The 26,173-nt window shown below is 58.0% G+C and overlaps 3 protein-coding genes across 4 annotated transcripts in view; 2 read left to right on the top strand and 1 right to left on the bottom strand.

The window, feature by feature from the left end:
• TYK2 (tyrosine kinase 2) overlaps nucleotides 1-6,700 on the top strand; it is a 33,861-nt gene extending 27,161 nt beyond the window's left edge. The window contains exons 22-25 of one of the 2 annotated variants that reach the window (XR_015281398.1): nucleotides 422-539; nucleotides 3,212-3,322; nucleotides 4,546-5,820; nucleotides 6,254-6,700. Coding sequence is in view for 1 of the 2 variants with exons in the window: in XM_086871225.1 (XP_086727351.1) it covers nucleotides 422-539; nucleotides 3,212-3,322; nucleotides 4,546-4,680 (364 nt within the window). In the remaining variant the exon portion in view is untranslated. Of the gene's footprint in view, nucleotides 1-421; nucleotides 540-3,211; nucleotides 3,323-4,545 lie in introns of both variants that reach the window. The other variant, XM_086871225.1, reaches the window with a different exon arrangement.
• Nucleotides 6,701-8,275: 1,575 nt separating this feature from the next.
• FDX2 (ferredoxin 2) lies at nucleotides 8,276-12,277 on the top strand. The gene is made up of 4 exons (XM_086871226.1): nucleotides 8,276-8,399; nucleotides 8,510-8,616; nucleotides 9,601-9,688; nucleotides 10,918-12,277. The coding sequence occupies exons 1-4, from the start codon at nucleotides 8,284-8,286 to the stop codon at nucleotides 11,072-11,074; spliced, it is 468 nt and encodes a 155-aa protein (XP_086727352.1). The 5' UTR covers nucleotides 8,276-8,283; the 3' UTR covers nucleotides 11,075-12,277.
• Nucleotides 12,278-15,069: 2,792 nt separating this feature from the next.
• On the bottom strand, nucleotides 15,070-26,113 carry LOC147647615 (intercellular adhesion molecule 5-like). Its single transcript, XM_086871304.1, has 10 exons — nucleotides 25,417-26,113; nucleotides 24,673-24,951; nucleotides 22,913-23,260; nucleotides 20,777-21,055; nucleotides 20,392-20,670; nucleotides 19,288-19,530; nucleotides 18,149-19,183; nucleotides 16,885-17,154; nucleotides 16,535-16,798; nucleotides 15,070-15,367 (listed from the first exon to the last, which is right to left on the bottom strand). Exons 1-10 carry the CDS (start codon nucleotides 25,472-25,474, stop codon nucleotides 15,153-15,155), a joined length of 3,270 nt encoding a protein of 1,089 aa, XP_086727430.1. The 5' UTR covers nucleotides 25,475-26,113; the 3' UTR covers nucleotides 15,070-15,152.
• Between the last annotated feature and the right edge of the window lie 60 nt (nucleotides 26,114-26,173).

Below are 26,173 nucleotides of genomic sequence, written 5' to 3'. Positions count from 1 at the left end.
CCTGGGATTTTGGGGGGATTTCTGGGAATTTGGGGGAATTTCTGGGAATTTGGGGGAAATCCTGGGATTTTTGGGGAGTTTCAGGGAATTTGGGGGAATTTCTGGGGTTTTAGGTTTGGGATTTGGGGGGATTTTTGGGAATTTGGGGGAAATCCCTGGGATTTTGGGGGAATTTCAGTGAATTTGGGGGAAATCCCTGGCATTTTGGTGTTTTTTGACGTCTCCATTTGGTTTATTTTTGATTCTATTTGGATTTTTTGGGATTTTTGGGGTCTCTGAGGTATTTTTCTACCCCTATTTCATTTTTTTGGCTAGTTTTACTTATTTTACATCCCCATTTCCCATTCCCACCCCTCACCATTCCACACCACACCTCCCCCAAATCCCAAATCCCCAATTCCCCCATCCCAAACGGCCCCAGGTACGCCCCGGAATGCCTCAAGGAATGTAAATTTTACTACGCCTCCGACGTTTGGTCCTTCGGGGTGACGCTCTACGAGCTCCTGACGCGCTGCGAGCCCGGCTCCAGCCCCCCGGCCGTGAGTGACGCCCAAATCCCAGGGTTTGGGGTGAAATTGGGATTTTCCCATGGATTTGGGGGTGAAATTGGGATTTTCCCCTGGATTTTGGGGTTTGGAGCCCATAAATCCGGGATTTTCCCATGGATTTGGGGCCCAAATCTGGGATTTTCCCACAGATTTTGGGGTTTGGGGATGAAATCCGGGATTTTCCCGTGGATTTTGGGGTCTGGAGCCCATAAATCTGGGATTTTCCCCACAGATCCCGGGATTTGGGGCTGAAATTGGGATTTTCCCATGGGTTTGGGGATGAAATCCGGGATTTTCCCATGGGTTTGGGGCTGAAATCCGGATTTTTCCCATGGATTTGGGGATGAAATCCGGGATTTTCCCATGGGTTTGGGGCTGAAATCCGGATTTTTCCCATGGATTTGGGGATGAAATCAGGGATTTTACCATGGATTTTGAGGTTTGGAGCCCATAAATCCGGGATTTTCCCATGGGTTTGGGGGTGAAATCCGGATTTTCCCCTGGATTTGGGGGTGAAATCCGGGATTTTCCCATGGATTTTGAGGTTTGGAGCCCATAAATCTGGGATTTTCCCACGGATTTTGGGGTTTGGGGCTGAAATCTGGGATTTTCCCCACGGATTTTGGGGTTTGGAGCCCATAAATGTGGGATTTTCCCGTGGATTTGGGGGTGAAATTGGGATTTTCCCACAGATTTGGGGATGAAATCCGGGATTTTCCCATGGGTTTGGGGCTGAAATCCGGATTTTCCCATGGGTTTGGGGATGAAATCCGGGATTTTCCCATGGGTTTGGGGCTGAAATCCGGATTTTTCCCATGGATTTGGGGATGAAATCAGGGATTTTACCATGGATTTTGAGGTTTGGAGCCCATAAATCCGGGATTTTCCCATGGGTTTGGGGGTGAAATCCGGATTTTCCCCTGGATTTGGGGCCCAAATCCGGGATTTTCCCATGGATTTGGTGATGAAATACGGGATTTTCCCCTGGATTTGGGCCCCAAATCTGGGATTTTCCCATGGATTTTGGGGTTTGGAGCCCATAAATCTGGGATTTTCCCACGGATTTTGGGGTTTGGGGATGAAATCCGGGATTTTCCCGTTGATTTGGGGCTGAAATCCGGGATTTTCCCGTGGATTTGGGCCCCAAATCTGGGATTTTTCCCATGGGTTTGGGGATGAAATTGGGATTTTTCCCACAGATTTTGGGGTTTGGAGCCCATAAATCTGGGATTTTCCCGTGGATTTTGGGATGAAATTGGGATTTTCCCCTGGATTTGGGCCCCAAATCTGGGATTTTCCCCTGGATTTGGGGGTGAAATCCGGGATTTTCCCCCTGGATTTTGGGATTTAGGGCTGAAATCTGGGATTTCCCCGTGGATTTTGGGGCCCAAATCTGGGATTTTCCCATGGATTTTGAGGTTTGGAGCCCATAAATCTGGGATTTTCCCCTGGATTTGGGGATGAAATTGGGATTTTCCCCTGGATTTGGGGGTTTGGGGATAAAATCCGGGATTTTCCCGTGGATTTGGGGCTGAAATCCAGATTTTCCCATGGGTTTGGGGCTCAAATTGGGATTTTCCCCTGGATTTGGGCCCCAAATCTGGGATTTTCCCCTGGATTTGGGGATGAAATCCGGGATTTTCCCCTGGATTTGGGGATGAAATTGGGATTTTCCCCTGGATTTGGGGCTGAAATCCGGGATTTTCCCATGGATTTGGTGATGAAATCTGGGATTTTCCCATGGATTTGGGCCCCAAATCTGGGATTTTCCCATGGATTTTGGGGTTTGGAGCCCATAAATCTGGGATTTTCCCACGGATTTTGGGGTTTGGGGATGAAATCCGGGATTTTCCCGTGGATTTGGGGATGAAATCCGGGATTTTCCCGTGGATTTGGGCCCCAAATCTGGGATTTTTCCCATGGATTTGGGGATGAAATTGGGATTTTTCCCACAGATTTTGGGGTTTGGAGCCCATAAATCTGGAATTTTCCCGTGGATTTGGGGCTGAAATCCGGATTTTCCCATGGGTTTGGGGCCCAAATCTGGGATTTTCCCATGGATTTGGGCCCCAAATCCGGAATTTTCCCGTGGATTTGGGGCCCAAATCCGGGATTTTCCCATGGATTTGGTGATGAAATCTGGGATTTTCCCATGGATTTGGGCCCCAAATCTGGGATTTTCCCACAGATTTTGGGGTTTGGAGCCCATAAATCTGGGATTTTCCCGTGGATTTGGGGATGAAATTGGGATTTTCCCCTGGATTTGGGGATGAAATCTGGGATTTTCCCCCTGGATTTTGGGGTTTGGGGATGAAATCCGAGATTTCCCCGCGGATTTTGGGAATGTTTGGGGATGAAATCTGGGATTTCCCCGTGGATTTTGGGGCTGAAATCCGGGATTTTCCCCCTGGATTTTGGGATTTGGGGATAAATCCGAGATTTCCCTGTGGATTTTGGGAATGTTTGGGGATGAAATCTGGGATTTCCCCATGGATTTTGGGGCTGAAATCCGGGATTTTCCCCCTGGATTTGGGGGTTTGGGGCTGAAATCCGAGATTTTCCCGTTGATTTGGGGCTGAAATCCGGGATTTTCCCCCTGGATTTTGGGAATTTTTGGGGCTGAAATCCGAGATTTCCCCTGGATTTTGGGAATTTTTGGGCAGAAATTCCTGGAGATGATCGGAGCCACGCAGGGCCAGATGACGGTGCTGAGGCTGATCGAGCTCCTGGAGAGGGGCAGGAGGCTCCCGGTGCCGGGGGATTGTCCCTGTGAGGTGGGAAAAGTGGGAAAAAGGGGAAAAAGGGGGAAAAATGGGGAAAAATGGGGAAAAATGGGGGGAAATGGGGAAAAATGGGGGAAAATGGGGAAAAATGGGGAAAAATGGGGAAAAATGGGATAATGGGAAAAATGGGATAATGGGAATAATGGGGAGGAATGGGAATAATGGGAATAATGGGATAATGGGGATAGTGGGATAATGGGAATAATGGGAATAATGGGATAATGGAATAATGGGAATAATGGGATAATGGAATAATGGGATAATGTGAATAATGGGAATAATGGGAAATAAGGGGGATAATGGGAATAATGGGAAAAAGGGGAAAAGGGGGAAAAATGGGATAATGGGAAATAATGGGAATAATGGGAATAATGGGAATAATGGGAATAATGGGGAATAATGGGATAATGGGAATAATGGGGAGGAATGGAGATAATGGGAATAATGGGAATAATGGGATAATGGAATAATGGGAATGGGAAATAATGGGATAATGGAATAATGGGAATGGGAAATAATGGGAAATAATGGGGAAAAATGGCATAATGGGAATAATGGGGGAAAATGGGAATGGGAAAAATGGGATAATGGGATAATGGGAATAATGGGAATAATGGGATAATGGGATAATGGGATAATGGGATAATGGGAATAATGGGAATAATGGGAAAAATGGGAAAAATGGGGTAATGGGATAATGGGATAATGGGAATAATGGGATAATGGGAATAATGGGATAATGGGATAATGGGATAATGGGAATAATGGGAATAATGGGAAAAATGGGAAAAATGGGGTAATGGGATAATGGGATAATGGGAATAATGGGATAATGGGAATAATGGGATAATGGGGATGGGAATGGGAAATAATGGGAACTGGGAATGGGAACTGGGAATGGGAATGGGATAACGGGAATGGGAATGGGATAACGGGGAATGGGGATGGGAACTGGGAATGGGGGATGGGGATGGGGGATGGGAACTGGGAATGGGAACTGGGATGGGAATGGGAACTGGGAATGGGAACTGGGAATGGGGGATGGGGATGGGAATGGGAAATGGGGAATGGGAAACTGGGAATGGGAATGGGAACTGGGAATGGGAATGGGATAACGGGAATGGGAATGGGAATGGGAATGGGAATGGGGATGGGAACTGGGAATGGGGAATGGGGATGGGAATTTCCCGGGATTTTCCATCTTCTCCCCCCAGATTTACCGGCTGATGAAGAACTGCTGGGAGGCCGAGGCCTCGTTCCGCCCGGCCTTTCCCAACCTCATCCCGATCCTGAAGAATTTCCAGGAAAAGTATCGGAGCCAGGCCCCTTCCGTCTTCAGCCTCTGCTGAGGGAGCGGGGAATTCCCAAAAAAATCCCATGGAATGAGAGGAATTCCCAAAAAATCCCATGGAATGAGAGGAATTCCCAAAAAAATCCCATGGAATGAGAGGAAAACCCAAAAAAATCCCATGGAATGAGAGGAATTCCCAAAAAATCCCATGGAAGGAGGGGGATTCCCAAAAAAATCCCATGGAATGAGAGGAAATCCCAAAAAAATCCCATGGAATGAGAGGAATTCCCAAAAAAATCCCATGGAATGAGAGGAAATCCCAAAAAAATCCCATGGAATGAGAGGAAATCCCAAAAAATTCCATGGAATGAGGGGGATTCCCAAAAAAATCCCATGGAATGAGAGGGAATCCCAAAAAATCCCATGGAATGAGAGGAAATCCCAAAAAAATCCATGGAATGAGGAGGAAATCCCAAAAAAATTTATGAAAATTGGGTTGAAATTCCCAAAAATTTCATGGAATGGGGGGAGAGAAAAAAAAAAAACCCAAAAAAATTCCATGGAAAAAAAAGTGGAAACACCCAAAATTCCGGATCCAAAAATCATGGAATTTTCGTGGAATTTTCGTGGAATTTTCGTGGAATTTTCATGGAATTTTCATGGAATTTTTGTGGGATTTTCATGGAATTTTCATGGAATTTTCATGGGATTTTCATGGAATTTTCGTGGAATTTTCATGGGATTTTCATGGGATTTTTATGGGATTTTCGTGGAATTTTCATGGAATTTTCATGGAATTTTCATGGAATTTTCATGGGATTTTCATGGGATTTTCATGGAATTTTCATGGGATTTTCATGGGATTTTCGTGGAATTTTCATGGAATTTTCATGGAATTTTAGTGGGATTTTCATGGAATTTTCATGGAATTTTCATGGGATTTTCATGGAATTTTCATGGAATTTTCGTGGGATTTTCATGGAATTTTCATGGGATTTTCATGGGATTTTCATGGAATTTTGATGGAATTTTCATGGGATTTTCATGGAATTTTCATGGAATTTTCATGGGATTTTAGTGGAATTTTCATGGAATTTTCATGGGGTTTTCATGGGATTTTCATGGAATTTTCATGGAATTTTCATGGGATTTTCATGGAATTTTCATGGAATTTTCATGGAATTTTCATGGGATTTTAGTGGAATTTTCATGGAATTTTCATGGAATTTTCATGGAATTTTCACGGAATTTTCGTGGGAATTTTTATGGAATTTTCGTGGGATTTTCATGGAATTTTCATGGAATTTTCATGGAATTTTCATGGGATTTTCATGGGATTTTCGTGGAATTTTCATGGAATTTTCATGGGATTTTCATGGAATTTTCATGGGATTTTCATGGGATTTTCATGGAATTTTCATGGAATTTTCATGGGATTTTCATGGAATTTTTCATGGAATTTTCATGGAATTTTCATGGGGTTTTCATGGAATTTTTCATGGAATTTTCATGGAATTTTCATGGGATTTTCATGGAATTTTCATGGGATTTTCATGGAATTTTCATGGAATTTTCATGGAATTTTCATAGAATTTTCATGGGATTTTCATGGAATTTTCATGGAATTTTAGTGGGATTTTCATGGAATTTTCATGGAATTTTCATGGAATTTTCATGGAATTGTTGCCTTATTCCCAATCCTCCCAAGGAATTCCCGACTCCCCCAAATTTTGGGATCGAGGTCATTTTTTGGGGATGGGGGAGGGGCTGAATCTCCTTCCTTCCCACCAAGATTTGGGATTTTTCCCCAAAAAAAAATCCAGGAATTCCATTAAAAAAAAAACCAAAAAAAAATCAAACCCAAACCCGGCACTTTATGAGGATTTTTGGGAATTATTATTCCCCAAAATTCCTTTATTTATTTCCTGCTGTTCCCTCCCAAAAAAATGGGATTTGAGGGGGGAAAAAATCCCGGGAATTTGGGGTGGGGGAGGGTTGGGATTGGAGGAAAATTCCCGGGAATTTTTTTGGGGGGGGAGGATCCGAAGGGTCCCGAAATAAAAGATGGAAAAAAGAAATCCCTGGGCTCCGGAATTTGGGAATTTTTGGGTCGAAATTTGGGATTTTTTGGGGTCTGAATTTGGAATTTTTTGGGTTTTTGTTTGGGTTTTTTTGGGGGTTTTTATTTGGGATTTTTGGGTCTGAATTTGGAATTTTTTCTCATTTTTATTTGGGATTTTTGGGTCTGAATTTGGGATTTTTTGGGGTTTTTATTTGGGATTTTTTGGGTTGAAATTTGGGATTTTTTGGGGTTTTTATTTGGGATTTTTGGGGTCAGAATTTGGGATTTTTTTGGGTTTTTATTTGGGATTTTTGGGGGTTTTTATTTGGGATTTTTGGGTCGAAATTTGGGAATTTTAGGGTCTGAATTTGGGATTTTTTTTGGTTTTTATTTGGGATTTTTGGGTCGAAATTTGGGATTTTTTTGGGGTTTTTATTTGGGATTTTTTGGGTCGAAATTTGGGATTTTTTGGGGTCTGAATTTGGGATTTTTTGGGTTTTTATTTGGGATTTTTTGGGTCAAAATTTGGGATTTTTTTGGGGTTTTTATTTGGGATTTTTTGGGTCGAAATTTGGGATTTTTTTGGGGTTTTTATTTGGGATTTTTGGGTCGAAATTTGGGATTTTTGGGTCTGAATTTGGGATTTTTTGGGTTTTATTTGGGATTTTTTTGGGTTTTTATTTGAGATTTTTTGGGGTTTTTATTTGGGATTTTTGGGTCGAAATTTGGGAATTCTTGGGGTCTGAATTTGGGATTTTTTTTGGTTTTTATTTGGGATTTTTGGGGTCTGAGTTTGGGAATTTTTTTTATTTTTATTTGAGATTTTTGGGGGTTTTTATTTGGGATTTTTGGGTCGAAATTTGGGGTTTTTTGGGGTCAGAATTTGGGATTTTTTGGGGTTTTTATTTGGGATTTTTGGGTCGAAATTTGGGGTTTTTTGGGGTCAGAATTTGGGATTTTTTTGGGTTTTTATTTGAGATTTTTGGGGGTTTTTATTTGGGATTTTTGGGTCGAAATTTGGGAATTTTAGGGTCTGAATTTGGGATTTTTTTGGGTTTTTATTTGGGATTTTTGGGTCGAAATTTGGGATTTTTTTTAGTTTTTATTTGGGATTTTTGGGTCAAAATTTTGGATTTTTTGGGATTTTATTTGGGATTTTTGGGGTCTGAGTTTGGGAATTTTTTTTATTTTTATTTGAGATTTTTGGGGGTTTTTATTTGGGACTTTTGGGTGGAAATTTGGGATTTTTTGGGGTTTTATTTTGGATTTTTTTTTGTTTTATTTTGCAATTTTTTTTTTGTTTTTATTTTGGATTTTTTTAGCTTTTATTTGGGATTTTTTTCCTCCCAGAATCCCAAAATTCCCTCCCGGGACCCCCAAAATTTTCCGATTTCTCCCCAAATTTCGCCGCCGGGCTTTAAAACGCGGCTTTGGCCACGCCCACTCCGTCTCTTTGGCCACGCCCGCTTCGCGCACGCGCGGTTGTGGCCACGCCCATTCACGCCCACGCGCCTGTGGCCACGCCCACTCCACACTCTCGCGTTTTAGCCACGCCCACCAAAACCGGTGTCACGTGATGCCGGTCACGTGGCGCCCAACATGGCGGCGCCCATGGCGGCGGCGAGCGGCGGCTCCGTGACGCGGCGGCTGCTCCGGGGCGTTTCCCGCAGCCTCAGCGGCGGCCGAGCCGCGGCCGAAGAGCCCGAAGCCGCCGTGTGGGTACCGGGGACGCCCTCCCGGGGCAGCGGGAGCGGGCAGCGAGTGCCGGTGCTGAGCCCGGTGTCGTGTGTGCCCCTCCCCCCCCTTCCCCCGCCGGTTTCCCCAGGGTTAACGTCGTGTTCGTGGACCGGGAGGGGCGGGAGGTGCCGGTGCGAGGCAGAACCGGGGACAACGTGCTGCACCTGGCGCAGCGGAACGGGCTGGAGCTGGAGGGTGAGGACCGGGAACCGGGACCGGCACCGGGGACCGGGACCGGGAACCGGGAACCGGAACCGGAGCGGGAGCGGGGATGGGAACGGGAACGGGGGAATTCTCGGGGCCCCCGGTGCTGCCAGGAGGGTTCTGAGAGGCTCCCGGTCCCCACAGAGCGGTTCCGGTGCTAACGGGGCCTTCCCGGGGGGGTTCCGGTGTCATTCCCGGGGGGGTCCCGGGGGGTGTCCGGGGAGGGTTCCGGGGGGTCCCGGTGTCATTCCCGGTTCCGTTCCTGGGGGAGGTTCCCGGGGGGGTTCCCGGTTCCGTTCCCGGTTCCGTTCCCGGTTCCAACGGGTCATTCCCGGTGCCGTTCCCGAGGGTTTCTCTGGGGGGGTTCCCGGTTCCATTCCCGGTTCCTGGTGCCATTCCTGGTGCTCAGTTCCGTTCCCGGTTCCATTCCCAATTCCCGGTTCCCGTTTCCCGGTGTCACTCCCGGTTCCGTTCCCGGTTCCGGTTCCCAGTTCCGTTCCCGGTTCCATTCCCAGTTCCCGATTCCCGGTTCCGTTCCTGGTTCCATTCCCGGTTCCATTCCCAATTCCTGGTTCCGGTTCCAGGTTCCATTCCCGGTTCCCGGTTCCATTCCCGGTTCCGGTTCCCGGTTCCGTTCCCGGTTCCGTTCCCAGTTCCGGTTCCGGTTCCCGGTTCCGTTCCCGGTTCCGGTTCCCGGTTCCCGGTTCCGTTCCCGGTTCCCGGTTCCATTCCCGGTTCCGGTTCCGGTTCCATTCCCGGTTCCGGTTCCCGGTTCCGTTCCCGGTTCCCGGTTCCCATTTCCCAGTGTCACTCCCGGTTCCATTCCCGGTTCCCGGTTCCGTTCCCGGTTCCGGTTCCGGTTCCGTTCCCGGTTCCCGGTTCCGTTCCCGGTTCCGTTCCCGGTTCCATTCCCGGTTCAGGTTCCCGGTTCCGGTTCCGGTTCCGGTTCCGGTTCTCCCTCCCGTTGTCCCCCAGGTGCCTGCGAGGCGTCCCTGGCCTGTTCCACCTGCCACGTTTACATCAGCGAGCCTCACCTGAGCCGGCTCCCGGCGCCCGACGAGCGGTAACGGCACCCCCAGACCCCCCGGGACCCCCCAAAAACCCCCCGGGACCCCCTCCAGACCCCCCAGAACCCCCCGGGACCCCCTCCAGACCCCCCAGACCCCCCGGGACCCCCCGGGACCACCCCGGAACCCCCTCAAACCCCCCCCAAAACCCCCGGGACCCCCCAAAACCCCCCCAGACCCCCCAAAACCCCCCGGGACCCCCCCAAAATCCCCCCAGACCCCCCCAAAACCCCCCGGGACCCCCCAGGGACCCCCCAAAACCCCCCCAGACCCCCCCGAGACCCCCCCAAAATCCCCCGGGACCCCCCAGACCTCCCCGGGACCCCCCCAAAACCTCCTGGGACCCCCCAAAACCCCCTCAAAACCCCCTGGACCTCCCCGGAACCCCTCCAAAACCCCCCAGGACCCCTCAAATCCCACCCAAGAGCCCCCAAAACCCCCGAGATTTCACCCCAAACCCCTTTGGGACCCCTCAAACCCCCCCAGGACCCCCTCAGGACCCCCCAAACCCCCCCAGGACCCCCTCAGGACCCCCCAAACCCCCTCAAAACCCCCTGGACCTCCCCAGGACCCCTCCAAAACCCCCCCAGGACCCCCTCAGGACCCCCTCAAACCCCCTCGGGACCCCCCCAGGACCCCCCAAACCCCCCCAGGACCCCCTCAGGACCCCCCAAACCCCCTCAAAACCCCCTGGACCTCCCCAGGACCCCTCCAAAACCCCCCCAGGACCCCCCAAACCCCCTCAAAACCCCCTGGACCTCCCCAGGACCCCTCCAAAACCCCCCCAGGACCCCCTCAGGACCCCCTCAAACCCCCTCGGGACCCCCTCAGGATCCCCCAAACCCCCTCAGGACCCCCCCGGGACCCCCTCAGGACCCCCCAAAACCCCTTCAGGACCCCCCAAACCCCCTCAGGACCCCCCCAGGACCCCCCAAACCCCCTCAGGACCCCCCAGGACCCCCCCGGGACCCCCCCAGGACCCCCCAAACCCCCTCAAGACCCCCCCAGGACCCCCCAAACCCCCCCGGGACCCCCCCGGGACCCCTCCAAACCCCCCCAGGGCCCCCCAAACCCCCCCAGGACCCCCTCAAACCCCCCCAGAACCCCCTCAGGACCCCCCCAGGACCCCCCCGGGACCCCCTCAGGACCCCCCAAACCCCCCCAAACCCCTTTGGGACCCCCCGGGACCCCCCCGGGACCCCCTGACGGCGCGGGTGCCCCCCAGGGAGGAGGATCTGCTGGACCAGGCGCCGCTGCTGCGGGAGAATTCTCGCCTGGGCTGTCAGCTCAGCCTGAGCCCGGCCATGGAGGGGGCGCGCATCGAGCTGCCCCGGCTCACCCGCAACTTCTACGTGGACGGGCACGTGCCGAAACCTCATTGATGAGCCCAAAAACGGCCAAAAATACCCCAAAAACCCCTAAAAACACCCTAAAAACACCCCAAAAACACCCCAAAAACCCCCAAAATACCCCAAAAATAGCCCAAAACCTCATTGATGCGCCCCAAAACCACCAAAAACGGCCAAAAATACCCCAAAAACCCCTAAAAACACCCCGAAAACCCCGAAAAACCCCCAAAATACCCCAAAAATACCCCAAAATACCCCAAAAATACCCCCAAAACCCCTAAAAACACCCCGAAAACCCCTAAAAACACCCCAAAAATACCCCAAAATACCCCAAAAATACCCCCAAAACCCCTAAAAACACCCCGAAAACCCCTAAAAACACACCAAAAAACCCCCAAAATACCCCAAAAATACCCCAAAAACCCCTAAAAACACCCCGAAAACCCCTAAAAACACCCCAAAAACCCCAAAATACCCCAAAAATACCCCAAAAATAGCCCAAAACCTCATTGATGTGCCCCAAAAACGGCCAAAAATACCCCAAAAACCCCTAAAAACACCCCAAAAAACCCCCAAAATACCCCAAAAATACCCCCAAAACCTCATTGATGTGCCCCAAAACCACCAAAAACAGCCAAAAACACCCCAAAAACCCCTAAAAACACCCCAAAAAACCCTAAAAATACCCCAAAAACCCCTAAAAACACCCCAAAAACCCCAAAATACCCCAAAAATACCCCCAAAACCCCTAAAAACACCTCAAAAACCCCTAAAAACACACCAAAAAAACCCCAAAACCTCATTGATGAACCCCAAAAACCCCAAAAATACCCCAAAAATACCCCAAAACCTAATTGATGCGCCCCGAAACCACCAAAAACGGCCAAAAATACCCCAAAAACCCCTAAAAACACCCCAAAAAACCCCCAAAATACCCCAAAACCTCATTGATGAGCCCCAAAACCACCAAAAACAGCCAAAAATACCCCAAAAACCCCTAAAAACACCCCAAAAACCCCTAAAAACACCCCAAAAACCCCAAAAATACCCCAAAATCTCATTGATGCACCCTGAACACCCCAAAAAAACCCTGAAACACCCCAAAACACCCCCAAAAAACCCCAAAAACCTCATTGATGCACCCTGAACCCCCCAAAAACACCCAAAAACCCCCAAAAACCTCATTGATACACCCTGAACACCCCAAAAAACCCCAAAAACAGCCTAAAAACCCCATTGATACACCCTGAACACCCCAAAAAGACCCAGAAACACCCCAAAACACCCCCAAAAAACCCCAAAAACCTCATTGATGCACCCTGAACACCCCAAAAACCCCCCAAAACACCCCAAAAACTCCTAAAAACACCCCAAAAACCCCACTGAGAACTTGGGGGGCACCCCTGAACCCCCCTGAGCACCCCAAAAACCCCTGAACCCCCCAACCCCGGGGTCCCTGTCCTGTTCTGGGGGTCTCTGTCCCATTTTTGGGGTTCCCACTCCCATTTTTGGGGTTCCCTGTCCCATTTTTGGGGTTCCCAGTCCCATTTTTGGGGTTCCCTGTCCCTTTTTGGGGTTCCCACTCCCATTTTTGGGGTTCCCTGTCCCTTTTTGGGGTTCCCACTCCCATTTTTGGGGTTCCCAGTCCCATTTTTCGGGTCCCCACCCCCATTTTTGGGGTTCCCTGTCCCAATTTCGGGGTTCCCTGCCCCATTTTTGGGGTTCCCTGTCCCATTTTTGGGGTTCCCTCTCCTTTTCTCCCCAAAATTCCCACCTGGGCTGGGGGGGGAGGGGACAGGAGTGACATTTTGGGGGGGGGGGGGGTCCCGGGGGTCTCCCATCAGAACAAAATAATTTATTCAATTAATTTTAATTAATTAATTCCATTCATTTCATTTCTCCGCTGTCGCTTTTGCCCCTCCCCCCCCCCCCCAAAATCCCCTTGGGGGACCCCAAAATCCCCCAGGGGTGGGATTGGGGGCATCTGGGACCCCCAAATCTTCCGGGGGTGGGGTTAGGGGGGTCTGGGGACCCCAAAATCCCCCTGGGGTGGGGTTGGGGGGGTCTGGGGACCCCAAAACCCCCCTGGGGTGGGGTTGGGGGGGTCTGGGGACCCCAAAATCCCCCTGGGGTGGGGTTTGGGGGGGTCTGGGGACCCCAAAATCTTCCAGGGGTGGGGTTGGGAGGGGTCTGGGGACCCCAAAATCTCCCGGGGTGGGGATGGACCCGGTCAGGGCCGTTCAAAATCCTCCCCGAGGAATTTTGGGGTGGATTTGGGGGGATTTTTGGCATCCTCACCACCCCAAAAACACACAAAAACACCCCAAAAACACCCAAAAAACACCCAAAAAACACCCAAAAACCCCCGAAATGTGGGATTTTGGTGTCTCAGGGCTGTGTCAGCTGGATCCCAAACACCTGGGGATGTTTGGAGGAACCCAAAAACACCCAAAAACGCCCCAAAAACACCCCAAAAACACCCCAAAAACACCCAAAAACCCCCGGAATGTGGGATTTTGGTGTCTCAGGGCTGCCTGAGCTGGATCCCAAACACCTGGGGATGTTTGGAGGGACCCAAAAACACCCAAAAACACCCCAAAAATGCCCTAAAACACCCAAAAACACCCCAAAAACACCCAAAAACCCCCGGAATGTGGGATTTTGGTGTCTCAGGGCTGCGTCAGCTGGATCCCGAACACCTGGGGATGTTTTAGTATCCCAAAAACACCCCAAAAACACCCAAAAACACCCAGAATGTGGGATTTTGGTGTCTCAGGGCTGCGTGAGCTGTTTGGTGGAACCTTTGGCATCCCAAAAACACCCAAAAACACCCAAAAACCCCCGGAATGTGGGATTTTGGTGTCTCAGGGCTGCCTGAGCTGGATCCCGAACACCTGGGGATGTTTGGAGGAACCTTTGGCATCCCAAAAACACCCCAAAAACACCCCAAAAACACCCAAAAACCCCCGGAATGTGGGATTTTCGTGTCTCAGGGCTGCGTCAGCTGGATCCTGAACACCTGGGGATGTTTGGAGGAACCCAAAAACACCCAAAAACACCCCAAAAACACCCAAAAACACCCAAAAACACCCCAAAAACACCCAAAAACCCCCGGAATGTGGGATTTTGGTGTCTCAGGGCTGCCTGAGCTGGATCCCGAACACCTGGGGATGTTTGGAGGGACCCAAAAACACCCAAAAACACCCCAAAAACCCCTGGAATGTGGGATTTCGGTGTCTCAGGGCTGCGTCAGCTGGATCCTGAACACCTGGGGATGTTTGGAGGACCCCAAAAACACCCAAAAACACCCCAAAAACACCCAAAAACACCCAAAAACACCCAAAAACCCCGAATGTGGGATTTTGGTGCCTCAGGGCTGCGTCAGCTGGATCCCAAACACCTGGGGATGTTTGGAGGAACCTTTGGCATCCCAAAAACACCCCAAAAACACCCAAAAACACCCAAAAACACCCCAAAAACACCCAAAAACACCCAAAAACACCCAAAAACCCCCGGAATGTGGGATTTCGGTGTCTCAGGGCTGCGTCAGCTGGATCCCGAACACCTGGGGATGTTTGGAGGAACCCAAAAACACCCAAAAACACCCCAAAAACACCCAAAAACACCCAAAAAACACCCAAAAACACCCAAAAACACCCAAAAACCCCCGGAATGTGGGATTTTGGTGTCTCAGGGCTGCGTCAGCTGGATCCCGAACACCTGGGGATGTTTGGAGGAACCCCAAAACACCCAAAAACACCCAAAAACCCCCGGAATGTGAGATTTTGGTGTCTCAGGGCTGCGTGAGCTGTTTGGTGGAACCTTTGGCATCCCAAAAACACCCAAAAAACACCCCAAAACACCCAAAAACCCCCGGAATGTGGGATTTTGGTGTCTCAGGGCTGTGTCAGCTGGATCCCAAACACCTGGGGATGTTTGGAGGAACCCAAAAACACCCAAAAACACCCAAAAACACCCAAAAACCCCCGGAATGTGAGATTTTGGTGTCTCAGGGCTGCGTCAGCTGGATCCCGAACACCTGGGGATGTTTTGGCATCCCAAAAACACCCAGAAACACCCAAAAACCCCCGGAATGTGAGATTTCGGTGTCTCAGGGCTGCGTCAGCTGGATCCCGAACACCTCGGCCGCGTCGCCGCGGTGCCGGTGCAGACAGGCGGCCTCGGAGGAACCCTCGGCGTCGCGCACGTTGTACTCGCCCTTCTTGCACGCCGTGGTTTTCAGGTAATAACCGCCGGCCGCCGCCAGCGCCAGCGCCACCGCGACAGCCAGAGCTCCCAGCGCCGCCAGCACCGCCAGCCAGCTCTCTGCGGGGAAACGGTGACGGTGACACCGGGAAACGGCACCGGTGACACCGGGAAATGGCACCGGTGACACCGGGAAACGGCACCGGGGACACCGAGACAGCACCAGTGACCCTGAGTAAAGCCCTGGTGACACCAGGAACAGCCCCGGTGACACCAAAGAACCGCCGGTGACACCAGGAACAGCCCTGGTGACACCGGGAATGGCACCAGTGACACCGTGAACAGCCCCGGTGACACCGGGAACAGCCCCAGTGACACCAAGGAACCACCGGTGACACCGTGAACAGCCCCAGTGACACCAGGAACAGCCCTGGTGACACCAAGGAACCACCGGTGACACGGAGTAAAGCACTGGTGACACCGGGAATGGCACCAGTGACACCGTGAACAGCCCCGGTGACACCGGGAACAGCCCCAGTGTCACCGTGAACAGCCCCGGTGACACCGGGAACAGCCCCGGTAACACCGGGAACAGCCCCGGTAACACCGGGAACAGCCCTGGTGACACCACCAACAGCCCCGGTGACACCGTGAACAGCCCTGGTGACACCGGGAACAGCCGCGGTGACACCGGGAACAGCCCCAGTGTCACCGTGAACAGCCGCGGTGACACCAGGAACAGCCCCGGTGACACCAGGAACAGCCCCAGTGACACCAGGAACAGCACCAGTAACACCAAGTAAAGCCCTGGTGACACCGGGAACAGCCCCAGTGACCCTGAGTAAAGCACCAGTGACACTGGGAACAGCCCCGGTGACACCGTGAACAGCCCTGGTGACACCAAAGAACCACCGGTGGCACCGGGAACAGCCCCAGTGACACCGGGAACAGCACTGGTAACACCAAGGAACCACCAGTGACACCAGGAACAGTCCCGGTGACACCAGGAACAGCACCAGTAACACCAAGTAAAGCCCTGGTGACACCGGGAACAGCCCCAGTGACCCTGAGTAAAGCACCAGTGACACTGGGAACAGCCCCGGTGACACCAAGGAACCACCGGTGACACCGGGAACAGCCCCACTGCCACCACCAACAGCCCCGGTGCCACCACCAACAGCCCCACTGCCACCACCAACAGCCCCGGTGCCACCACCAACAGCCCCACTGCCACCACCAACAGCCCCGGTGCCACCACCGCGCCTCCCCTCGCCCCCCTCTCCTCACCATCCACCCCGACCACCACGCTGGCGGCGCTGCGGCCGTGCCGGTTGCTCGCCGTGCAGGTGTACACTCCCCGGTTGGCCGCCGTGGCTCCGGTCACCGTCACCGAGCGGTTGTCGGGCCCCAGGCGCAGATTTGGGGCGGGGGGCAGCGCCCAGCTGAAGGAGGGGGCCGGGACCCCCTCGGCACCGCAGCTCACCGTGAAACCGCTCCCTCGGCTGACGTTGGCCGAGGGTGAAACCCGCAGGGTGACACCGGCGGGGCCGTCTAGGTGACAAAAACAACCGGGAGTGACCCCAAATCCCGGGGTTTTCACCCCAAAAGGATGAAGGGAGACCCCGGCCGTCACTCACACTCCACGGCCACCGTGATGTTGCGGACGGCGGAGCCGTGAGCGTTGCTGGCCCGGCACTGGTAGGTACCGGCGTGGGCTCGGGTGACGTTCGGGGGGTCCCGGGGGTCTCCCAGCTCGGTGGAGTTTTGGGGGTCTCGGGGGTCCCGCAGTTTGGAGCAGCTGACGAGGGGAGGGGGGTTCCCGCTGGCGGCGCAGCCCAGCTGGGCCGGGGTCCCCTCCAGCCACAGGCGCCGCTCGGGGCAGCCGCGCTCGGCGATGCTGGGGCGGTCTGGGAATTGGGGAGGGGGGAAATGGTGAGACCACCCCGGAGAGAGGGGGATGAAGCTCGGGGGTCTCCCCTCCCACCCCGGAGAGAGCGGGGTGGAGCTCGGGGGTCTCCCCGGTACCCCCGGAGAGAGCGGGACCGAGCTCGGGGGTCTCCCCGGTACCCCCGGAGAGAGCGGGACCGAGATCGGGGGTCTCCCCGGTACCCCCGGAGGGAGCGGGATGGAGCTCGGGGGTCTCCCCAGTACCCCCGGAGAGAGGGGGATGGAGCTCGGGGGTCTCCCCGGTACCCCCGGAGAGAGCGGGGTGGAGCTCGGGGGTCTCCCCGGTACCCCCGGAGACAGCGGGGTGGAGCTCGGGGGTCTCCCCGGTACCCCCCGGGTTCTGCCTCATCCCCGCCCCGGCCGTGCCGGGAGCTGGAATTCCCGGTGTGGATGTGACCCCCGGTGTCCCCTCCCCCCCTGTGTCCCCTCCCCCCGCTGTCCCCACCCCCCGGTGTCTCCTCCCCTGTGTCCCCTCCCCTTGGTGTCCCCTCCCCCCCGCTGTCCCCCCCCAGTGTCCCCTCCCCCAATGTCCCCTCCCCTGTGTCCCCTCCCCCCGGTGTGGATGTGACCCCCGGTGTCCCCACCCCCGTGTCCCCTCCCCCCCGGTGTCCCCACCCCGGTGTCCCCTCCCCGCTGTCCCCTCCCCGCTGTCCCCTCCCCGGTGTCCCCACCCCTGGTGTCCCCACCCCGGTGTCCCCTCCCCGGTGTCCCCACCCCCGGTGTCCCCACACCCCCGGTGTCCCCACCCCGGTGTCCCCCGCCACTGTCCCCTCCCCCCGTGTCCCCACACCCCCGGTGTCCCCACCCCGGTGTCCCCTCCCCGGTGTCCCCACCCCTGGTGTCCCCTCCCCGCTGTCCCCTCCCCGGTGTCCCCACCCCTGGTGTCCCCACACCCCCGGTGTCCCCACCCTGGTGTCCCCCGCCACTGTCCCCTCCCCGCGGTGTCGCACTCACACTCCACGGTGACAAGGACACTCCGAGTGGCCACCCCGTGCCGGTTGGTGGCCCTGCACACGTAGCGGCCGCCGTCAGCCCGGGTGACAACGCGGGGGCTGCGGCCACGGGTGACACTTCCGGGATGGGTGACACCGCCGTGAGTGTCACCTTCACCGTGAGTGTCACCTTCACTGTGAGTGTCACCTTCATTGCGAGTGTGACCATCACCGTGAGTGTCACCACCGTGGGTGGCACCGCCATGGGTGACACTGCCATGGGTGGCACGGCCATGAGTGTCATCATCATGGGTGTCACCACCGTGAGTGCCACCACCACCGTGAGTGACGTGGTCAGGGGTGCCACCATCACGGGTGTCACCATGAGTGTCACCACTGTGAGTGCCACCACCAGCGTGAGTGCCACCATCACGGATGTCACTGCCATGAGTGTCACCACCACGGGTGCCACCACTGTGAGTGCCACCATCACGGATGTCACTGCCATGAGTGTCATCACCATGGGTGCCAGCACCATGGGTGCCACCTCCATGAGTGCCACCACCGCGGGTGTCACCGCCATGAGTGGCACTGCCATGGGTGTCACCGTCACGGGTGTCACCATGAGTGTCATCACCATGGGTGTCACCATCATGAGTGCCACCATCATGAGTGCCACCACCACGGGTGTCACCGCCATGAGTGGCACTGCCATGGGTGTCACCATCATAAGTGCCACCACCGCGGGTGCCACCATCACGGGTGCCACCACCGCGGGTGTCACCATCTCGGGTGTCACCATCTCGGGTGCCACCACCGCGGGTGTCACCATCACGGGTGCCACCATCTCGGGTGTCACCACCGCGGGTGTCACCACCGCGGGTGTCACCACCGCGGGTGCCACCATCTCGGGTGTCACCACCGCGGTCCCCGCGGTCGCGGGCGCAGCGCGTGCTGGGCGCGGGGTCCCCCTCGGCGCGACACTCCAGCTCCCGGCGCTGTCCCTCCAGCCACACCCGGCGTGCCGGACACCCCGACTCGGACATCGTGGGCTCGTCTTGGGGACAAGGGACACACACAGACACACACAGAGAGAGAGGGGACACGGTCACCCCGCGGGACCCTCCGGTGCCGCGGTGCCACCCCCGGTGCCACACTCACACTCCACCCTCACGGTGACGCGGCGGCTCCGTGTCCCCAAGGCGTTGGTGGCGTTGCACAGGTAAATGCCGGCCCGGGCTCGGGTCACCGGTTCCGCCTCTCCGGTAGCCACGGGCGCTCCGCGCCGGCCGCACACCACGGTGGGCTCGGGGTTGCCGGTGGCGAGGCACCGGAGCGCCTCCCGCGTCCCCCGCAGCCACGTGCGGTTCCCGGGGCAGCCGCCGGCCGGGAACTCCGGGAGATCTGCGGGAATAAACCGGGATTTTGGAGCGGGGCCAACCGGGAGCGGAGGGGCAACCGGGAGCGGAGGGGGCAACCGGGACCGGAGGGGGCAACAGGGAGCGGAGAGACCAACCGGGACCGGAGGGGGCAACCGGGACCGGAGGGGACAACCGGGAGCAGAGGGGGCAACCGGGAGCGGAGGGACCGACCGGGAGCGGGGGGGACAACCGGGACCGGAGGGGACAACCGGGAGCGGAGGGACCAACCGGGATTTTGGAGGGGTCAACAGGGAGCGGAGGGACCAACCGGGACCGGAGGGGGCAACCGGGATTTTGGAGGGGTCAACCGGGAGTGGAGGGGCAACCGGGACCGGAGGGGGCAACCGGGAGTGGAGGGGACAACCGGGACCGGAGGGGCCAACCGGGACCGGAGGGGGCAACCGGAATTTTGGAGGGGCCAACCGGGACCGGAGGGGGCTACCGGGATTTTGGAGAGACCAACCGGGACCGGAGAGACCAACCGGAATTTTGGAGGGGCAACCGGGAGCGGAGAGACAAACCGGGAGCGGAGGGGACAACCGGGATTTTGGAGGGGTCAACAGGGACCGGAGAGACCAACCGGGACCGGAGGGGGCAACCGGGACCGGAGGGGACAACCGGGATCGGAGGGACCAACCGGGACCAGAGAGACCAACCGGGACCGGAGGGGACAACCGGGAGCGGAGGGACCAACCGGGACCGGAGAGACAAACCGGGACCGGAGGGGGCAACCGGGACCGGAGGGGACAACCGGGACCAGAGAGACCAACCGGGACCGGAGGGACCAACCGGGACCGGAGGGCACAACCGGGCCCGGAGGGGCGGCGGTGGGTGCGGCACTCACAGAGCACCTCCAGCCGAGCTTCCGCCTCTTTTGTCACCTCGCTGTCGCCCACCGCCAGGCTGGAGCGGCACCGGAACCGGCGGCCGTTGTCGTGGCGCCGGGCCGGTACCGTGAGGTTCAGCCGGGGCTGCGGCCCCTCCGCCAGGAGCCGCCCGTGGCTGTCGCGGAGCTGCAGCCGCGCCCAGGGAGGCTCGGTGGCCCCGGTGCGACAAGTGACGGTCACCTCGCTGCCCGCAGCGGCCGAGGCCGGGCTCAGCTCCAGGACGGGCGCTGGGAATCCTGCGGGAACATTCCATGGATTCCCGGAGGGATTTTTTTTTACCTTTCCCCCATCTCCCCCTCTCCCCTTTTCTCGCCCCTCGCCGCCCGTTCCTCGCCGCCTTACGGTAAACGTGGAGCTGCCGCCGCGCCGTCCTCGCCGCCGTGGCCACCGCGGCCGTGCAGCTGAGGAGCCGCGGGCCCGGGAGCAGCGGGGCCAGCTCGGTGCTGGCTGTCACCGTGTCGCCGGTGACCGTCACCGTCAGGTTCAGCGGTTCCCGGTCCAGCGAGGCGGTGACGCGGGTGTCGCCGGCAGGGAAGGCACCGGGGATGCGACAGGTGGCGGTGACGGTGGCTCCGGCCTCCAGGATTGAGGGGACCTGGAGCTGGGGAGGCTCCGGGAGAGCTGCGGGGACAGCGCGAGGGGGAGGCGGTGGCACCGGGAGGGGACAGCAGCACGAAATGCAGAGCGACAACAGCCCGAAATCCAGAGAGACACCCCAAAATCCAGAGTGACACCCCGAAATCCAGAGAGACAACACCCCAAAATCCAGAGCGACACCCCGAAATCCAGAGAGACACCCCAAAATCCAGAGTGACAACACCCCGAAATCCAGAGCGACAACAGCCCAAAAATCCAGAACACCGGGATGGGGGACACGGTGGTGACAAGACCCCAAAATCCGGAGCACCGCGAGGGTGGGACACGGTGACACCGGGAGGTGACACCGGGAGGTGACAGCACCCCAAAACCCAGAGCACTGAGGTGACACCGGGAGGTGACACCGGGAGGTGACATCGGGAAGGTGACACCGGGAGGTGACACCGGGAGGTGACAGCACCCCAAAACCCAGAGCACTGAGGTGACACCGGGAGGTGACATCGGGAAGGTGACACCGGGAGGTGACACCGGGAGGTGACACCGCCCCAAACCCCAGAGCACTGAGGTGACACCGGGAGGTGACACTGGGAGGTGACAGCACCCCAAACCCCAGAGCACTGAGGTGACACCGGGAGGTGACACCGGGAGGTGACACCGGGAAGTGACAGCACCCCAAACCCCAGAGCACTGAGGTGACACCGGGAGGTGACACCGGGAGGTGACACCGGGAGGTGACAGCACCCCAAAACCCAGAGCACTGAGGTGACACCGGGAGGTGATAACAGCCCAAAACCCAGAACACCGCGGGGGGAACCGGGAAGGTGACACCGGGAGGTGACACCGGGGAGTGACACCACCCCAAACCCCAGAGCACTGAAGTGACACCGGGAGGTGACACCAGGAGGTGACACCACCCCAAAACCCGGAGCACCTCGAGAGGGGACACGGTGACACCGGGAGGTGACACCGGGAGGTGACAGCACCCCAAAACCCAGAGCACTGAGGTGACACCGGGAGGTGACACCGGGAGGTGATAACAGCCCAAAACCCAGAACACCGCGAGGGGAACCGGGAGGCGACACCGGGAGGTGACACCGCCCCAAACCCCAGAGCACTGAGGTGACACCGGGAAGGTGACACCGGGAAGGTGACACCGGGAGGCGACACCGGGAGGTGACACCGCCCCAAAACCCAGAGCACTGAGGTGACACCGGGAGGTGACACCGGGAGGTGATAACAGCCCAAAACCCAGAACACCGCGAGGGGAACCGGGAGGTGACACCGGGAGGTGACACCTCCCCAAACCCCAGAGCACTGAAGTGACACCGGGAGAAGACAGCACCCCAAAACCCGGAGCACCTCGAGAGGGGACACGGTGACACCGGGAGGTGACACCGGGAGGTGACATCGGGAAGGTGACACCGGGAGGTGACACCGGGAGGTGACATCGGGAAGGTGACACCGGGAGGTGACACCGGGAGGTGACAGCACCCCAAAACCCAGAGCACTGAGGTGACACCGGGAGGTGACACCGGGAGGTGACACCGCCCCAAACCCCAGAGCACTGAGGTGACACCGGGAGGTGACACCGGGAGGTGACAGCACCCCAAAACCCAGAGCACTGAGGTGACACCGGGAGGTGACACCGGGAGGTGACACCGGGAAGTGACAGCACCCCAAAGCCCAGAGCACTGAGGTGACACCGGGAGGTGACACCGGGAGGTGATAACAGCCCAAAACCCAGAACACCGCGGGGGGAACCGGGAAGGTGACACCGGGAAGGTGACACCAGGAGGTGACACCGGGAGGTGACACCGCCCCAAACCCCAGGACCCCGGACCGGACCCCGATGGCCGCGGGGGACCCGAGGCCGCCGCTCACCGAACACCGAGAGCGTGACGGGGACGGCGGCTCTGGCGAAGAGCGGCCCGTGTGGCCTCAGGGACAGCTCGGCGTGGCAGGTGACATCCTGGCCGTGGTCACCGCGGGTGGCGGTCAGCAGGTGACTGACGGCCACGCTGCTGCTGCCCTCGGTGTCCCCGAAGCTCCCGGTGTCCCCGAAGCTCCCGGTGTCCCCGAAGCTCTCGGTGCGCAGCGTTTCGGCCCCGCGCCGCAGTGTCACCGTCAGGTTCCGCAGCGGTGCCACCTCCAGCACGCGACACGTCAGGGTCCGGCTGTCCCCAACGGCCACCGCCGCCACCGGATCCAGCAGCACCCGCTGGGGCGGCTCTGGGGGTGACACGGGGGTCACCGCGGGGGTCCCCAACCCCCTCGGGGGTGACACTGGGGTCACCGCGGGTGTCCCCAACCCCCTCGGAGGTGACACTGGGGTCACCGCGGGGGTCCCCAACCCCCCCGGAGGTGACACTGGGGTCACCGCGAGGGTCCCCAACCCCCTCGGAGGTGACACTGGGGTCACCGCGGGGGTCCCCAACCCCCTCGGGGGTGACACTGGGGTCACCGCGGGGGTCCCCAACCCCCCCGGAGGTGACACGGGGGTCACAGCGGGTGTCCCCAACCCCCTCGGGGGTGACACTGGGGTCACCGCGAGGGTCCCCAACCCCGTCGGGGGTGACACGGGGGTCACCGCGGGTGTCCCCAACCCCCTCGGGGGTGACACTGGGGTCACCGCGGGTGTCCCCAACCCGCTGGGGCAGCTCTGGGGGTGACACCGGGGGTCCCCTGGTTGTCCCCAACCCCCTCGGAGGTGACACTGGGGTCACAGCGGGTGTCCCCAACGCCCTCGGGCAGCTCTGGGCTGTCCCCCCGTGTCCCCTCGTGTCCCCCCCGTGTCCCTCCGTGTCCCCCCATGTCCCCCCCGTGTCCCCCGGTGTCCCCCGGTGTCCCCCCGGTGTCCCCCCCGTGTCCCCCCATGCCCCCCCCATGTCCCCCCATGCCCCCCCATGTCCCCCCATGTCCCCCCCATGTCCCCCCCGTGTCCCCCCCATGTCCCCGGTGTCCCCCGGTGTCCCCCCCATGTCCCCCCCGTGTCCCCCGGTGTCCCCCCCGTGTCCCCCCCATGTCCCCCCCATGTCCCCGCTGTCCCCCCCGGTGTCCCCCCATGTCCCCGCTGTCCCCCCCATGTCCCCGGTGTCCCCCCCATGTCCCCCGGTGTCCCCCCCATGTCCCCCCATGCCCCCCCATGCCCCCCCATGTCCCCCCCATGTCCCCCCCATGTCCCCCCATGTCCCCCCCATGTCCCCCCATGCCCCCCCATGTCCCCCCCATGTCCCCCCATGCCCCCCCATGTCCCCCCCATGTCCCCCCATGCCCCCCCATGTCCCCCGGTGTCCCCCCCATGTCCCCCCCATGCCCCCCCATGTCCCCCGGTGTCCCCCCATGTCCCCCCATGTCCCCCCCATGTCCCCCCATGTCCCCCCATGTCCCCCCGGTGTCCCCCCATGTTCCCCCCATGTCCCCCCCTGTCCCCCCATGCCCCCCCCATGCCCCCCCATGCCCCCCCATGCCCCCCCATGTCCCCCCCATGTCCCCCCCATGTCCCCCCATGTCCCCGCTGTCCCCCCCATGTCCCCGGTGTCCCCCCCGGTGTCCCCCCATGTCCCCCCCATGTCCCCCCCATGCCCCCCCATGCCCCCCCATGTCCCCCCCATGTCCCCCGCTGTCCCCCCCCGCTCACTCACGGTACACCAGCAGCTCGGTGCTGGCGGTGGCCTCGCTGTCGCCGCAGCGGCCGGAGCAGGTGACAGGGCCCGGTTGCCACCGGGACACGTTCGGGAGGAGGAAACTCCTCCAGCGGAGCCCCCCGGAAGCGGCGGTGGCCTCCAGGGGGGTCTCCAGCCCCAGCGTGCCGTTGCCCCCCGGGCAGGAGCTCAGGCTGCAGTTGATGGCCACCGAGCCCCCGAAGGCCACCACGGCCACCCTCGGCCACGCCACCACCGTGAAGTTGCCCCGGGCCACCCCTGCGAGACCCCCCCCCCCCCAGGCAGCGCCCCCAAATTCAGGACCCCCGGATTTTGGATCTCCTCCCCTCCCCCCCCCCCACCGTGTGTCCCCCCCCCCCCCTCTGTGGTTTTGGGGTCTCGGGGGGGGTCCCTGTGTCACCCCCCCCACGGTTTTAGGGGTTTGCGCCCCCTCCCCCCAAAAGGGCCTCTGGTGGGGTTTTTTTTTTGGGGGGGGGTCTCTGTGTCCTCCCCCCCCCCTCCCCCTCCCCCCCCCATTCCCGGGGGTCCCCAGGGTGGCGCGTCCCCCTCCCCTCCCCCACCCCCCACCCGCGATGATTTCGGGATCCCCCCCCCACCCCCCCACCCCCCAATTAACGGGGTCGGAGTTTTTGGGGATCCTCAGAGCCGCCCCCTCCCCCCCCCCAAATAAACACCCCCCCCCCCCCAGCCCCCTCCTCACCGAGCCCATCCCCCCCCCTTTACCTGCGAGCGCCAGAACGAGGGGGGGCAAAAGGTGCGGGGGGGGGCCGGGGGGGCCCATGGGGAGAGGAGGAGGAGGAGGAGGATGGGGAGGAGGAGGAGGAAGAGGAGGAGGATGGGGAGAGGAGGAGGATGGGGAGAGGAGGAGGAGGAGGAGGATGGGGAGGAAGAGGAGGAAGAGGAGGATGAAGAGGAGGAGGATGGGGAGAGGATGAGGAGGATGGGGAGAGGAGGAGGAAGATGAGGAGGAAGAGGAGGAGGAAAATGAGGAGGATGGGGAGAGGAGGAGGATGGGGAGGAAGAGGAGGAGGAGGGTGGGGAGGAAGAGGAGGGTGGGGAGGAAGAGGAGGATGGGGAGGAAGAGGAGGGTGGGGAGGATGGGGATGGAGCGGGGGAGGAAGGAGACGGCGAGGAAGGAGAGGATGATGAGGATGAGGATGATGAAGAGGAGGAGGATGGAAGCGGCGAGGAAGGAGAGGATGAGGATGAGGATGAGGATGATGAAGAGGAGGAGGATGGATGGAGACGGCGAGGAAGGAGAGGATGAGGATGATGAAGAGGAGGAGGAGGATGGATGGAAGCGGCGAGGAAGGGGAAGGTGAGGAGGATGAGGATGGGGACGGGGAGGAGGAGGAGGAGGAAGAGCCGGCTGAGGCCGAAGGCAGCTCCTCCGCCGCCGATCCCGCGGGGCTGCTCCTCCCCCCGCCCACGCCGACCCCCCCCACCCCCACCCGCTGCTCGGCGCTTCACGACCCCCCCC

Source organism: Cyanistes caeruleus, chromosome 35 (assembly GCF_971803275.1).
Source record: "Cyanistes caeruleus chromosome 35, bCyaCae1.hap1.1, whole genome shotgun sequence".
Lineage (NCBI taxonomy): Eukaryota > Metazoa > Chordata > Aves > Passeriformes > Paridae > Cyanistes > Cyanistes caeruleus.
The sequence above is the reverse complement of the archived record's forward strand: the minus strand, read 5'-3'. Positions and strand labels throughout refer to the sequence as shown.

Coding starts and splice junctions, on each gene's coding strand:
- LOC147647615 (XM_086871304.1), bottom strand. CDS start 25,474: ATGGGCCCCCCCGGCCCCCCCCCGCACCTTTTGCCCCCCCTCGTTCTG. Junction 24,952..25,416: donor CCTCGTTCTGGCGCTCGCAG/GTAAAGGGGGGG, acceptor GGGGTCTCGCAG/GGGTGGCCCGGGGCAACTTC. Junction 16,799..16,884: donor CATCACGGTGGCCGTGGAGT/GTGAGTGACGGC, acceptor TTTGTCACCTAG/ACGGCCCCGCCGGTGTCACC.
- FDX2 (XM_086871226.1), top strand. CDS start 8,284: ATGGCGGCGCCCATGGCGGCGGCGAGCGGCGGCTCCGTGACGCGGCGG. Junction 8,400..8,509: donor GAAGAGCCCGAAGCCGCCGT/GTGGGTACCGGG, acceptor CGGTTTCCCCAG/GGTTAACGTCGTGTTCGTGG. Junction 8,617..9,600: donor GAACGGGCTGGAGCTGGAGG/GTGAGGACCGGG, acceptor GTTGTCCCCCAG/GTGCCTGCGAGGCGTCCCTG.